Source organism: Rhipicephalus sanguineus, chromosome 6, assembly GCF_013339695.2.
Source record: "Rhipicephalus sanguineus isolate Rsan-2018 chromosome 6, BIME_Rsan_1.4, whole genome shotgun sequence".
Lineage (NCBI taxonomy): Eukaryota > Metazoa > Arthropoda > Arachnida > Ixodida > Ixodidae > Rhipicephalus > Rhipicephalus sanguineus.
The window spans coordinates 58,238,407-58,254,381 of NC_051181.1; the positions used below are offsets into that span (position 1 = coordinate 58,238,407).

Genomic DNA, 15,975 nt, shown 5'->3' on the forward strand with positions numbered 1-15,975 from the left:
TTCTTGCGTGTTATCATAAGCCTCATTTGCACGAACCGACCAATAGAGTGAACGAAAGGTATTTGAAGCATAGCGTCATAGGTTTCTCAAACTACTGGGATGCAATTATGGAAGATTGGCTCAGCTGTTCGGCACTATTTTTGCTTTCCTGAGTATGAAAAGCATTGTTCCATTGTGAAAAAGAACAACAACCCAGCGTCGGTTGGGAGTTTTATTTCAGACTGAGCTTTTCCATAAGTAAATTAAGTAGAGATTTATGTTCAACAGAGATAACTGTGTGTCATAGCTCCTCGAATCCCATTGGCAGTGGTTTGCCATCCTCAAAACACATATATATGTGCGGATTAACTTTTTTCAAAACGTGACAATGGCAGTTCGGCGAGCACCAGCTTCCCAGGTTGTTCTCCCCGCACTGAAAAAAATGAACAAAAGCACAAACAATGTTGTCGTTAATCACACGAGCAAATTCAGCACACAATCATAACCATCACATCTATAATTACTAAACAGCACTCCGCTGCGTAAAATACGTGGTACTTTGCAGCTCTCAAAGTTTATGCGCTCATAGCGACGCATTAGCGCGGTAATTTAAGTTTTACGGTTAGTGATACTCCTTGGTAATGTCACTGTTTTTAAATAAATTTGTGTTATGCCTTGGTTCACCAAATTTAACTGACAGCATTTATGTCGCGGAAATGACGTCAGTAAATATTATACGCGAACATATCACAAATATTACCGGAAAATGTTTCTGGAGCGCACAATCACACAACTACATCGTAAAACTCTCGGTCCCTGAAGATGGTGTGGGACATTATTAGCTTTGCGCTACGAACAGAAGGGCCCACATGGGCACGAATGTGCCTTATCCACACAAGCCTGTCAGTCCGGTCTGTCAAGGTAGGGGTGCTACCGACATCTATGACTAGTGAAGACGTGAATGAGTGCCGATACTTATGTTGTCGCACCGGAACAGAGGCTTCCGGTGCAACGCCTTGTAGGCCGTCTTAAGTCTCAACAGCTGCGGAAGCAGCACGCCTTACACAGACCAATGCGTTTCCCTACAGAACTTACTTTTGTGGATTGCATTGAAACTCTTGAAAGGCGTTTGCAATTCTGCTTCACCTATCTAGTAGAGAAACTGGAATAATCATAGTGCATATCAACGATACACTACACACGAAAAAATAGTCACTACTGTACCTATTATACAAATAGACGTCTGTAATAAACATTCCCGTTTAAACTTACAAGTCGAACATCACAAAAATGTCTACGAGGTGTAGCGAAGAGGAAAGAGCGCTATAGCGAGTCACCCTCTCCAGTGACGTCTATAATGCTACGAAAAACTGCCATCAGTCCATACAACGCAGGCGTCGCAAACGAAGCGAAACGCTGACGGCACCTCTGGGACAGATGAAGCCAGCCGCAATGTGCCGGCCGGCCCTGCATGCGCACGAGCTTCGGCCGAGCAGCCAATGTGCGAGAAGAAGAGAAAGACTGCGTTCGAAAGAGAGGCTCGTGAGACTTACGGACTTTCGGTTCCTTCAGAATTTCTGTGCTTTCTTTTGACTTTGGGCACACGTTCGCACCTCAAATATGGTGTAAATACCAAATTCTTGTGGTGAGCGCTGATACATTTCTGGTGGAGGTGCTGGGTAGAAGATTCCGAGCCCCAGAGAGCGCAGCCCAAGCCCTGATCAACCGGAAGCCGTGGAGCTTACACCAGTGCACCAACGGGCCAGCCGCCGCATTTGAAGAGATTCACCCGATTTCGGACCCTTTCCCGTAGCGTCAAGAGTACCGGCGACGGAGACAAGTGACACCACCACCATGACCAGCCAAGTTATACCGTCCCAGCTCATCGTGAGCCAATCTATCATACCTAAGGTATTCCACGGCTGCTCGTTCGAGGACGCCGAAGACTGGTTAGACCATTTCGAGAGAGTGGCAAATATCAACCAATGGAACGAAGAACGCAAGCTGCGCAACGTCAACGTTGCTCTAGAAGACGAGTGTGATACGAAAACCACGAAGAATGCCTGACGTCCTGGGAAGACTTTTGGCGGCTGCTATGTGTACGTTCGGTAACAGTGATCGCCGGGAAAAGGCAGAAGCAGCTCTTCGTATACGGAACAAACGCACAAACCAGACTGTTCCGATGTACATAGAAGACATGTGCCGCCTGTTCAAACGAGCTGGTCCCAGCATGAGTGAAGACAAGAAGGTGCGCCATCTCCCGCATCGGGTAAAGCAAGGGCTGTTCGTGGGACACGTTCGTAATCCGCCGCGCACAGTTGCGAAGTTTCGGTCAGAAGCAACAACCACCGAAACGGCGCTGCATCAGAGAGCCCAGGAGTACAATCGCAACGCAGCCTGTACATCAAGTGGTGTCTACTCGGCAAGCGTTGCGGATAATCTGGACACCCTGCGGGAGCTCGTCCCGTCGGTAGTCAGGGAGGAAATACGTACGCAAGCTTCAGTCACGCGGTGTTTCACCGTAGCTGTCTATTGCTGATGTTGTCCGAGAAGAAATTATGCATGCCATGCGAGAGCCGCAGAGTGATGCACTACCAACACGACACGCGGTAACGCACTCTGAGGTGCTCAGGCGACCTGCTGTCCACTGTGCGCCCACCGAAACGCCAAGTACCTGCTCACAGACAACACGCAGTTCGCCCCATATGGTAGAGGCCGCACGCAGTCCACCTCGTGCGGCAAAGGCCACGGAAAAGCGATGTATGGCGAGATGCCGAACGTAGGCCCCTGTGCTTCCACTGTGTAGGGGCTGGTCACATGTACCGATTTGGCCGATACCGTCAGGCTCGTTTTAGGCTGGTTTTTTTATTCGCCATCAACGCACCGTATCCTCGAAACGGCGAAACACCGCCCGACATCGAAGCGTACCTATGCTCGCGTCAGAACTGTGATCTGCCTCGTAATCATCAGCTGCGCTCACTATCACCTATGCGTCACCGCTCGCCCAGCCCACGTCTCTTCCTCAGCGCGCCCAGGCATCGTTCGCCTAGCCCAAACCCGGGAAACTGAAGACCGCGCCCTGTAGAGGCAAGGCCGCTGGCGGTCAGAGATGTGAAGCTCCTCCACTGCAATATCAGCATGACGACGACGACTGTTTACAGGTAAAGAAGTACAGTAGCGAGAAAATAACTTCATATTTGCCGCTGGTAATGGACAGACTAGAGCTCAATGCTTAAATCGATACCGCTGCGGATTAGTCTGTGATCAGTTACGAAATAGCGAAGAAACTAAAGAAAGTCTTAACCGAATGGATTGGCCCTCAAGTGCGTACTGCAGGCGATCACCTTATAACACATCTCGGCAGGTGCAAGAGTTGGGATACGGCACTTCACTTACGTCGGTGACTTTGTCGTCCTCCCCGTGTGTTCGAGAGAAGTTATACTAGGAATGGATTTCCTACAAGTTAATGGTGCCATTCTCAACTTACAGAGGTCAAGCGTGTCATTTTCGACGGAACATGCTATAAAGGTAGCAGAGGCAGATGAACGATACACCACTCCACTACGCGTCGTCGATGATGTGACTACCGCCACGGAGCAGTGTAATGGTTCTCGTCAGGAATGATACATTTAACGACTGCGAAGGTGTGGCTGACAGCAACGCCTGTTTGTGTTGCTAAAACGACAACAGTCTGTCTGTTGTTGCTGTCACTCTTGGAATCCGTGAATTAAGTTATTGACCAAGTTACCGGTTGACTCTTACGCCGGTGTTCAGAAACTTTATAACTGGTGGGGAGCATAGGTAGGCAGTCGACTCACTCAGACTCAGATTGAGCCGTGAGTCTCAGTGAGTGCGGGTGAGTAATATTGTTGGGGAGTTTGAGTCCGAGTGCGGTCCACTGAGAAACACTTTAGTGAGTGTGATGCCAAGTGGCCCTAAGTTCAAGATATACGTTTAACAGCTTAGTTGTTCTAGCTCAGCGTAAAATGTGTTGCCGTGCCCGAAAACGATCATCATCATGAACGGGATTGTGCCACAGAATTCAGGCAAGTCCCACTACTCACAGCTACAGCGTGGCCTCAAATAGCCCAGAGAGCGAGAACACAAAGGGAGAGAAAGAGAGAGAAAAAAACAGAGAGACGACAAGAAAGATATAAAGAAAGAGAAAGGGAAAAGCTTTTGCTGAAAAACTTCGACACAAGGCGGTGTTCTGGCGGTTTTACCGGCGTAACCTCGATCTGAAGACGGCCGTCCTAACCACTCGGCTATCCAGGCACGCTAGAGCGTCATAGCATAGCATTGGACAGTATAGTGTAGCAAGGTGGTGGGGAAAGGAAACGAGCGTTAGGAGGAGAGATGTGATGGTGAGGAGAGAAAGGAGGGGGGGAGCGAATGAAGCGAAGCACAATGAGAAAGAGGGAAATAGAAAGAAAGAAACGCAGAAAGAGAGAGACATAGAAAAAATTGAAGAAAGAGAGAAATGTAGGAAGAGAAGAAAATGATAGAAAGAAAGAGGAAGCGAGCATCGCGTCTTCTAGCGACCAGATACCACATCACCTGGCCTAGCCGCGTATGCGCAGTAGCTAAGCCACGCCCATCGACGGAGATGTCGCGCGCAACCTCCGCTCTACAGTGCATAGCCTGCTTGCGCCCGCTCGTGTCTAAAGAGTAATGGGATGTCCTAAGAGAGTGCGTACTCCCGCGGAGGAAGCCGCACATTTTGAAGCTAGACGTGTCGGTCGACGGGGAGTACGAGCGACGTTGGGGGCGCGTTGCGCTGTGCCAAGCTTTGTGCAACTTTGTGCAAACCGCCCACATTTTTTAGTGAGTCTGTGTGAGCTGCACATTGTTTTGCCGACCTGTCTTCCTATATACTAAACTTCAGAATTACTATCAGCCTCATATCGGCTCGCGTATACGCTTACGTCTACTCCCACAGCCACGCTGCAGCCTTGATACACACTATTGATTGAACGGAGACGTGAGTTACGGAGCGGCGGGGATAGCTGGCTTGCCCCCCCCCCCCCCCCGGCACACGCTTTCACGCGAAGTTCGCGAGTGAGTCATTGCTTTCAATAAGAATGTTCTGAGTGTATTGCAACCACTGATAACTTGTATTTAAAAGCAAAAGATCAAAGACGCCAAGTAGAGCACCGAATATGCGAGATATCGGTGTTAATGCCCCTCCATGCGTTTTCCGCCGGCTCGGTTAAGTAGCGCCAACTCGTCCTCCCCCTCTTCCCTACCGGTTCTCCGCCTAGCGGAAGCCGAAGTGCCGCCATGATGTTTCTGCTGCTTTTCCGGTTGATGCACCCGCCCCATGCCCGCCCATATATGCCCTCGCGACCGCTCGCGACGCAGAAACACCGAGCGAGAACTCGCTCGGCGGCAGGCAGTTTACGACAAACCTCAAAACAACACCACTTGCGAATCGGAGAATGAGATATTTGCTTTCTCGCGTGTGCACATGCGTGCGCAGAAACAAGATGGAAGGAAAAAGCGGAAGGAAGTGGCTCAAGAACTTCCTTCCGGAAGCTCCGGAACCGGAAGTGAGCGTCGTCGTCGAAAGAATAGATGGCGGTACTTAAAAAGCGGCAGCAGACGCGATGGAGGGGCTTTAATCGGTGTTAAACAGGATTGACACCTTGGACAGAAAAGCTAATCGCACGCAAGCGGACTCATGAGTCGACTGAGACTCAGATAGACCGGTGAATCGGAGTGAGTGCACCTGGAACATCGATCCTGTGCAATGCTATCTACCATGCATTAAGACGCCGCCCCAGTAAAATTCATTCCCATTGTTAGGATAGAAAATCAAATAAAAAATAAAGTCAACCTGTACCTGCCGAAGCATACCAAGTTTAAAACCAATAAATATAAATGAAAAGGGGTTTAATATAACCCAAAGCCCAAATTCGTAAGAAAAGTCAATTTGATAAATGAAAAGTATGGGCAACCGTAACCCATTTGGGTCCTAAGGTATTGGGACGACGAGCACAGAAACGCAGCAGGCTTCTTTTTTTAATGAAGGATGACTCAGAGACGTGAGGGCGAAGCGTGCCCAATGAACATGAGATGTTAAAAAAATGAAAGAAGAAAAAAAAGAAAAAGAACACACACACAGAGACAGTGCATGTGGCTTGTCCTTTCCGCCTTGAGCAATCCAAATGCCGCGGGAATGAGGAATCCTCCGATCAAGTCGAACCACTACAGTAGTCCTTGCGAAACGAAGTGAAGACGTCATCGCTGTCCTCAAGGGCATGCAGTGCAGTCTGGCGACAAGGATCCTCAGGGCATGCAGATGTCCAAGCCGGGCAGCCTTGCAACATGATGTCGTGGCATGAGGAAAAGGGCAAACCAGTATGGCCTGACCGGCCCGCTCAATTGCTTAGCGCACCCGGAGCCTTGTGCGGCTAGGCCCACCAATACCCAAGGGCCTCACCTGAATGGCCCCTGGGTTAGCCCCACCACAGAAGACGTGTATAGACGTGTATACGTGTATAGTATGGTCATAGTGAGGGGCATTGAGGCAGGCAGAGACCTCATGAGACATGAGGCAATCGGTCGCTAAGCGACCGCACGGCACCTATAAGCAGTGCCCTGTTCCGTGGGCAGTGAAAAATGACATCGTACATTATAGCGCGGTATGCGTTCTGCGGCACGAATGCCTCCTCCTCTAGCACCGACCACAAGTCGCGGTGACCATTGTCTCCGCGACGTATTTCTTTTGACTGGCGCAAATGGCACAGACGTGGAGGAATGGTTCGCCACTTACTAGCGCGCGAGCGTACCAAATAAATACGTAGAGGCAGGAAAACTGAGCAATTTCGTCTTCTACCTCGCGGGTGTGGCAAGCCTGTGGTACAGCAACCACGCATCAAATCTTCCGACGTCGTCCGATTTCAAATCCTCCATTATGGACGTGCTGGATGTCCTGCCGTTCGCAAGCTGCGAGAACAGCAGCGTTCACACGAACAAGCTCAGCAGGCCGGTGACTCATTCACAAGTTACATGGAACATATCCTCGACTAATGCAAGAAAGCCAGCGCGACCATGTCCTAGGCTGATGAGATCAGAAATGCTACGAAAGACAAGGCCGACGATGTCTTCACCATGCTCGCCAAAAACGCTCACTCCGTGGCATAGGTAATAACGCTCTGCCAAAGCTGCGAGGAGCTGCCCCGGCAGCGGTCGATGACTGGTTGCCATCTGTCACGCGACGCAGATCTCGCTGACTTGTCGACGATTTCTGACCATTCAGCGTTGCTCACAAATACCAAGACATAAGTGCGCGAACAAATTGCACGCCTGTTCTATGTTTGCCTTTCCACACCCGCACAATGTTCAATAGCTGCCAACCACAGGTATGCGTCCCCTCCACCGAGCGACTAACCGGCTGCCCCATACGTCGACGCCATTTTTAGGCGACGTATGCCACCTACTTACATCGACGTCATCCCTAGGCCCCGACTGCAGCCCACCATACAGTCATATCAACAGCCGCCCGTACATTCCTCAATGCGTCATGGGCGGGACCTACGCCAGCGAACCGATGGTGCACTTCTGACAACCACCAGATCTGATTTGCGTGCGGTTACGCCGGTCACGTCGCACGTTATTGCAATTGTGTGCAGCCGCCTCGAGTTGCCTCACTCTTGACCAGCCGGTCCAGCCGACCGTATCACGACCCACCTCCGCCTACGTCACTGACATCAGGCCCATCTACATCTACCCGCCGCTCGCCGTCTCCACGCCGCCGCTCACTGTCGCCGATGCGGCTATGTCCGGTCGCACGATACCAGGAACACTAGTTGTCGCAGCCCACGAAGCGACCACTAGGAGTTTGACGCTCTCGGGGTTTGACGCTATCGAACTGTGAAAGCCCTTTGCGAAGCCCATCGAATGTAATAGACGTCTTTGTGGACGGTATTCGCGCATCTGCCCTTATAGATACTGGAGGCGCCGCATCCGTTCTGGAAGCAAAAGTAAGCCGTTTACTACGGAATTGGACGGTGCCACTTTGCAGACTGTGCCTTCGTACAGCTAGCGTCCAAGGTTTACAGCTTACAGCAGTATGCGCAGTGGGATCAGAGCGGGTGAAGGAACAAACGGGTGTTAAGCATATTTTAGTCGAAATCAAGAAGAAATGATACGGGCAGGGCATCTAGCGCGTGGGCATCATAACAGCTGGTCATTAAGACTAACACACTGGAATCGAACAGAAGGCAAACGCGCGAGAGAGAGGCAGAAAGTTAGGTGGGCGGATGATATTAAGATCTTTGCTGGTATAACGTGCCTGCAGAAAGCACATTACCAAGTGAAAAGCCATCGGAGAGGTCTTTGCGCAGCATTGATAATGAAAATGATAAGCATGCACAGCTCTCGTCATTATTCGGGGCGCTCTGTACGCCGTCGAATTCATCATAATGTATGCATGCTCTTACGATATTGTTACGTGAATGACGAGTCCCTTGCACTGTACACTATTCACAAGATGTATTTACAACAGCTGTTCAGCTCAGGTACCGAGCAGAGACAGTTCCTCGTTCTCTTAGTCGGGCGCACACGCGCATGGTTCCAGAGGCTGGAAGTATGCCTGTAGCATAATCCCCGGCGGGAGATGCGCTGTCTCGGCGCGTCTAGACGTCAACATCATTGGGAAAGTGGTACGGCTTCAAGCGTGCGACGTGTACGACATCGCTAACCTGCGGGGAGGATGGAGATGACGAGGCAACAGGAGCGATTTCATATGTTACGGTAGTCACCACACGAAGCACTCGATATCAGCCTGTGTTTAGGTGCGAGGAAACCAGCGAAACTAAAAAACCAAGGACGAAGAAGAATGCACACTCAAGCACGCACCATTGCCGGATGAATGAACATGTACATGAAACATGAACCAACCGGCCCAGCTTATCACGCATCAGCCTGTGTACCGAAAGAGCAGATTTTCGACAGGCCAACGTGACGGGTCGGAGACTACCGCAGAACGAAAGAACCGAGTGAAAAGTGCACGTCCAGGTGTCGTCGATTGTACAAACGCCGTTGGAGGTGAGTACGGGCTGTTTCTTGTACGTGTGCAGCCCGGGTAATAGCGTCAAGGGCATATTCGCTGGTCGGTACTGCTGGAAATGGAATCACTGTATCGATTGGCAATGTGGGTTCTCGTCGGAACAGGAAGAATGGGGATTAACCGGCAGTGTCCGGTCGCACGATGGATACCGTTCTACGCAACTTGAAATGGCACATGTGCTTGAGCTACCTCGACGACGTCGTCGTTCTTGCCCCGGGCGTCTCCGCTCATCTTTAGCGCCCGCGGAATTTTTTTGACGCTTTGAGCAACCTAGCCATCTTCAAACGCGTCATAGAAGAACTGTTTTTGTAGATATGCCCACCCCTCATATAAAACCCCATCCTTCAGGGGCCTTTGAGGTATCATAAAAATAAATAAATAAATGAATAAATAAATAAATAAATAAATCGTAGGCATACGTAACGTACGGTAGAGCAAGAGCCAGTGATGGATCCTGTGATGGGATTTTATATCCCGCCATGAAGCCGTCATTCATTACGTACCAACCGACCCATAAAATGTTGCGTTGCTGTTAGGCGAATGCCTCGGCAAAGTGGAACCCGTCGACGACGCACAATTTATGCACGCACCCGTTGACACCCTCTGTCCAAGTTCCAGAACGCTCACTGCAGTTTCTACATCTGATTCGTCACCAACTGACGAATTTGGTTTCTTCATTGCTGTTAGCCTAACGCAGGTTCAGCGTTCCTAGCTTCTATGCCTGTTAGTAAAACTTAGTTCTTTTTTTTGATGTCGCGCAAAGTTCTCTCGCCCGCATGTATACCATTACGCATTGCTGGCACGCTGGCGCCCAACCGTCACTGCGGCAATGTCCATGCCGCATATCTCTCGCAGAACGTCCTGTAATTAACAAGCAAGTCGACGACACGCTTCGACGCGATGTTATTCAACCTTCAAGGAGCTCCTGCGCATCTTCTGTCGTTTTTGCGAAGAAGAAAGGTTCTGTACAGTACAGTATAGACTACCGGAGATTCAAGAAGATTACACGTAACAACATTTATCCAATACAGCGAATAGACGACGCTATTGACAGCCTGGAAGGAGCAGATTGCTCTTTATCTCGATTTCCGGTCAGAGTACTGACAAGTGCCCATGGTAAATGACGCTCGATCGAATACAGCCTTTGTCACGACCGAAGACATCTGCGAATTCAACACCATGCCGTTTGGTCTGTAGCGCGCCCGCGACCTTCGAGCGCACGATGGATACCGTTCTAACAAACTTCAAATGGCACATCTGCTTGGGCTACCTGACGACGTCGTCGTTTTTGCCCCGGACGTCTCCATTCATCTTCGGCGCCCGCGGAATGTTTTGACGCTTTGAGCAACGCCAACCAACAACTCAATCTAAAGAAATGTCGATTAAAGCACAGCAGGTCACAATGCTGTGCTACGTAATGTCCAAGGACGGTGTTCTCCCTGATCCAGTAAAGCTTGAAGCCGTGGCCGAGTTCCTCAAACCTACGTGCGTTAAAATACTGCGCTGTCTCGTAGGAACGTGTTCCTACATTTAACGCTTCATTCCGAACTTCGCCACCGTCACATCGCTGCTGACAAAACTGCTCGGAAGTAAAGCGCCCCTCAATTCGTGGTTTTCAGAGTGTGACGACGCGGTCCCAAAGCTCCGTCGTTTGTCGACCTGTCCTCTCATACTACGCCACACCGACCCGACGGCCCCTACAGAGGTACACACGAACGCTAGGGGTGTTGGCCTGGGCGTTCTTTTTGCCCTACGCAAACCATGGCTCTCTGAATATGTCGTGGCATTTGCAAGTCGTACGCCTACTATAGCCGAGACCAATAGGGGATATTCATAATGCTTGGTGCTCTGGCAACACTGGGCGCGTCCGCCATTTTTTGTTAGGCGCCGTTGTGCAATCGTCTGCTAGCGCCTCCATAAGGATAGGCCACGGAGAGGCTGAGCCGCAATCGTTGGCGGAGCATTCGGACCAAGAAAATACGGCCGTTTATTTCGTTGTCCAGCGCCGAACGGTCAGTGAACCTCACTGTATTGCCAGAAATCGACGGGAACGCAATATCGGAGCTCTGCGCGCTTCAAAACTCATCCGGACGGCAGCTGCACGAGGCGCATCGCTTCGAAAAGCCGAACTGCTGTTCTCTAGTGGCGTGTGCTTCCGATCTGCGGTAAGCGGTCAAGAAAAGTCTTCATTGCAGTGATGTGACTCTCAAACTTCTAAGATAACCTTGCACAGCATAACATTCTATTCCCCACTGCGATTATAAACACACGTTATATATCGAAACCACGTTGTTTCTGCGCGACCTGTGCAACGCTGTGCTGCGTTCCTCGACTCATTTTTTAGCCACATGTATCTCTACATCCTTCGCAATAGCGTGTGTCGCAGTTTTTCGAAATGAACAATGCATGGACATGCACGTGAATGAGCGGTGCGCCGCAAACCAAACGAAAGTACTGATCGCGCGTTTGAACTGCGTACAGAGAGAGCGGCCCGAGTAAGGCTGGTTTAATGCACACTGGTTGTTTATAATGCCTTGTAGTCGCAATCTATCGCGCGGATTTAGTACTGTGGTTCTCGTTTCCTTGAAAGCTATACGTGTGCGTTCACTGACATATCTTTTTAAACGATTGCGCTCTTTGCTTTTGCATGCCACGGAGGCGTGCATTATCGCGCGCCGCGCGCTATTGCGAACAGCGTACATGCATACAAGTGCCCGCGATCCGCGGAGAGATGAGCACGATGATCTGCCCGATTCACCTAGATCTACCTAGAGTCACTGTATATGCTACCTTTAGGCAGCAGAGTAGCGCATAGGTCCGGCTAGCAACCACAGCTATACGGTGAAGTCGCACTCCATTTTTGCAGGCGACATGCCTACCGCGTCGCCGATAAACATGTCTGGCTTGTCGAAGGCCGGCGATAAACGTTCGCTGTCGATGCCTAGTGTAAATTCAGTGAGCTGCAGCGGCAGCGTTGAGAAATACAAAAATTGGCCCGAGCGTCAGCTTCTCCGCAATGCATGGTTGCTAGTGGCGTTGGAAAACAGATGCGCAACTCTGCTACTTAAAGGTAGCATATACAGTAACTCTAGATCTATCGAACAAACAGCCCCATCTGTAGTACAGCTCCGTAACTCGCTCCGTGTTCGCAGCGCACGCTAACCGAAGGAAGCAAAAGAAAAATAAAAGTTGAGGGATAAGGTGGTGTAAAGCGAAGGGCAGACGTGGCGTGCGGACTATGTACTTCGGCGCACACTGCCTTGCGAAGCTTGCAAAGCGATGGCTGTGTGGATCTTTGCGATTGGGTCTCGAGTGGCGGCACTGGTTTACCGCGGACGCGCGCAGCAGCGTCTGTGGCACTGCCTACACACGTTTATATATGTAAATCATTGCTTTCGTCGATCTACAACACCGATAAGCTAATGTTGGTCAATTATGCTCTCTCGCGCGCGCGGGACATCGGCCGTCTGTTTTGAAATGCATATATCGTAATATATTGTTCTGTAAGTGTAGCTTATGTTGCAGGCGAGCAACTAAATTCAACCGAGAAATAAGAACTGAGGTTGAAGAGCGCTTTTGCGTGCGCCGGTCATTTCCGACCTTAAACACAGTGCCGATCTTGTTGACGAAACAAGTTCGCGTCGGTATATCATTTTTCTTCTTTCATTTAACTGATAAATTCCATTAAAATTAATGCTACTTTGTTCTTGGCATTCTCAGGGATCACTCGTTGCCTGAACAGCGCACGAAGCATTGGGAATTCATCGCAGAACGAAGATAAATGATGAGCAACAAGCACCTGAAAGGCTCCGATATGCGACTGGTTTCGTTTTCGCGCCCAACAAAACATGCCAGATCGAGCTTACTTGCGTGTGGTGTACATTTTGAATGTCCCCTATTACACCGTCACAAAAAAAGAAACGCCAGGCCTGCGCGGGAAGCGCAGCACAGTGACAACGAAAGCTGGAAGAGCGGCATTTCTAGAGCCCGTTATAAAGTCTATTTTGGCTACTAATACAAGTACACTAGCAACGTACCCACTACGACACAAATCATAATTTTTGCGAAGTTGGGAAGCACCCGCCACGACATTATTCGTCATTTTGCGGACAAGCGAGCTATCATCTCTAAGGCATCATGCGCACTTTGTTGATGCGACGGTTGATGACGTTGAAGAATTATGGCTGAGCCCTTTGTAATGGATTGGAACCTTTAAACGACCCACGAGATACGTAATTCGCATTGTGTGGCGCCCGGTCGTTATTTTACTCTCCCACCACGCTTTATAACATACGATAACGTGAGAAAGACACGCAGAGAGGGAATTAACTTTATTGCGACCTGAGGAAATAGACCATAGGAGCCTTTGGGCTTCCCTGGCAACCAATAGAAGTGCACTTGCGAGAAACCCACACGCTATAAATCATGATAATTTTTGGGAAGGAGGGAAGCAGCCACTATGCAATTTTTCGTCAATCTGCGGAGAACCGTGACACCCGCTAAACACCTGTAAGGCACTATGTGGACTTTCTTGATGCTGTGGCTGATGATAAAGAATTATGGCAGAGCCTTTTGTAATGGGTTGGTAGCATTCAACAACCCCCTCGTTGCTCAATTCGCACTGTGTGACGCCTGGTTGCTTTTTCACTCCTCTACCACGCTACATGACATATGTTAATATGGTGCCTTCTCGATATAAAGCCTGTATATGGTCTTTCTGCAGCACAGTTTCAAGCACCGACATGGCTCTGAGGTAGAATACTCGGCTCCCACGCCGAGGGTCTCTCGATGGTTGTCTGCCGTTTGTACACACAGCAAATGGGGACACGTTCGTGTCCACTTTCGTGCGGTCCAATCAAAAGCAAAGCCGTGGCCTCCGAGATAGCTACGACAGCGGGGGCTAACATGGCCAACATTTTGCGATGTACTTGTATGACGCAATGATAGGTGTAACCTTAAGAGAGAGGAAGAGAGCAGAGTGGGTCAGGGAACAAACGGGGGTTAAGGATATCATAGTTGAAATCAAGAAGAAATGGATATGGGCCGGGCACGTAGCACGTCGGCAGGATAACCGGCGGTCATTAAGGGTAACTGACTGGACTCCAAGATATGGCAAACGCGTGAGGGGGAGACAGAAAATGAAGTGGGTATTTGAGATTAAGAAGTTTGTAGGTATAACATGGCAGCAGAAAGCACAGGACCGGGTTGATTGGCGGCACATGGGAGTGGCCTTTGCCCTGCAGTGGGCGTAGACAGGCTGATGATGATGTTGATGTATGACGCACATGTTAGCTAGTTAGAACGGGAATTCTGAGCCTTCAAAACGTACGTGCGCGATGCTGCGTGGTGACGACCAATTCAGATTATAGGATGTCGCGTCATGCCTATCACGCGTCCTCAGTCTGCCTCTAGCTGCTCACTCCGTGTTACATGGCACGCACCACTGTCAGAGCCTCTGCTGAGCTTCATAGTCTGGGTCACCGTGGTTCTCCGTCAGGGCTATGCAAAACAACATCAGAGCAACATTATCACACTTTCTCATGCGACCGGCTGTGGAAAATGCGCCTAACCAACACGTTCTCAACGGCCCGTATCCAGCGCTTCCGCTGTTCTCCTTCGTACAACTATGAAAATCGGTAGAACAGAGCGGTTTTAACACGAAAGTGTTTTATGCCGGGGTCCACCAAGTACATCCGTCACGGATATGACTTTGATAAAATGGACGCCAACGGGTGAGAAAGAAAAAAACCAAGAAAAAGATACCCAGCTGGGAATCGAACTCACGACGGTGCGGCCGCGACGGCAAGCGCCCGACGCCCTACTGACTAAGCCAACACGAAAGATGCTAGGCATTGCGTGAACGCGCCTTATATCTTTCACACATTCTCTTTCGCGGCGGGCGGAGCGGGGCAGTGCCGCCGTCTGTGAGAGGTGAAAAGAAGTAATGCTTCACGATCGACACTTACTAGCGCTTACTCCGAGATTGCACGTGATATCGGAGGTCATGGTTAAAGCGTCTCGATACCAGAGAGGTAGACTGGCCGCGCTGGCGTCGCCGAGGCACCGTTGACGCAGTTACGTTCTTTGCCTTTGGCTTCGTATGGGAGACCAGCGCTGGATAGGTGGCGCGCCGAAAAAGGGCGCCTGGCGGGGAGTCGCGACATAACTCAGCCGCTCGCATGGCCTCCGCGCCGCCGGCTAATCTCGGAGGCCGTGCCGCTCGCGCTCAGACGACCGGCCGCACTGTACCGCGGTGAGCGCACGCGCGTGTGCCGTTCCCGTGCTTCATTTTGGCGCGAACAGCTCGAGCAGCCACTGCGCCAGTAATACTGCTGTATGGTTTAGAAAAAAATAACTTTGTCTGAAGGCTACTTTCTCAGGAAAGCAGTGGAAAACGGAGAGAAGTCCTACAAAGCAGACTACGTCTGTGCATACGGCGTCAAAGAGACGGTGCTGTGCCTTGGTGGCGACTCCGTCGTCACCATTTTCTGGTTGCGTCCTGGGATTTGTGTCAAGCTAGTGCAGGCTCACAAGCCTCCACTGATAAGTACGTGCTGCGTCGATACCAGCTGCCCACTACTGCAGTACCAGCTGCCCACTACTGATACCAGCTGCCCACTACTGCAGATTCCCGGCCACGGTGGCCGCATTTCGATGGGGTTGAAATACAAAGAACACCCGCGTACTGAGATTTATGTGCACATTAAAGAACCCCAGGCTGTCAAAATTAATCCTGATTCCCACACTTTCGCGTGCCTCATAATCATACCTTGTTTGGCACGTAAAAGGCTAGCAAGTGTCGATGTTGATCAAACACGTTTATTCTAAGCAGGCACAGGCAAGCGAAAAAACTAACACAGTACCTTAGGCGAATTAAACGGCGAGTAAAAATCCAAGATATTTGACCCTTTTCTAGCGAGGCA

The 15,975-nt window shown here is 50.3% G+C and overlaps 1 protein-coding gene across 3 annotated transcripts in view; it reads right to left on the bottom strand.

Annotated features, from left to right (window-relative positions):
• Positions 1 to 202: 202 nt before the first annotated feature.
• The window catches only part of LOC119395808 (uncharacterized), a 119,322-nt gene continuing 103,549 nt past the window's right edge, over positions 203 to 15,975 (bottom strand). For all 3 annotated transcript variants that reach the window (XR_005184329.1, XM_037662814.1, XM_037662813.1), the window contains one exon: positions 203 to 412. Coding sequence is in view for 2 of the 3 variants with exons in the window: in XM_037662814.1 (XP_037518742.1) it covers positions 281 to 412 (132 nt within the window). In the remaining variant the exon portion in view is untranslated. The remainder of the gene's footprint in view (positions 413 to 15,975) is intronic.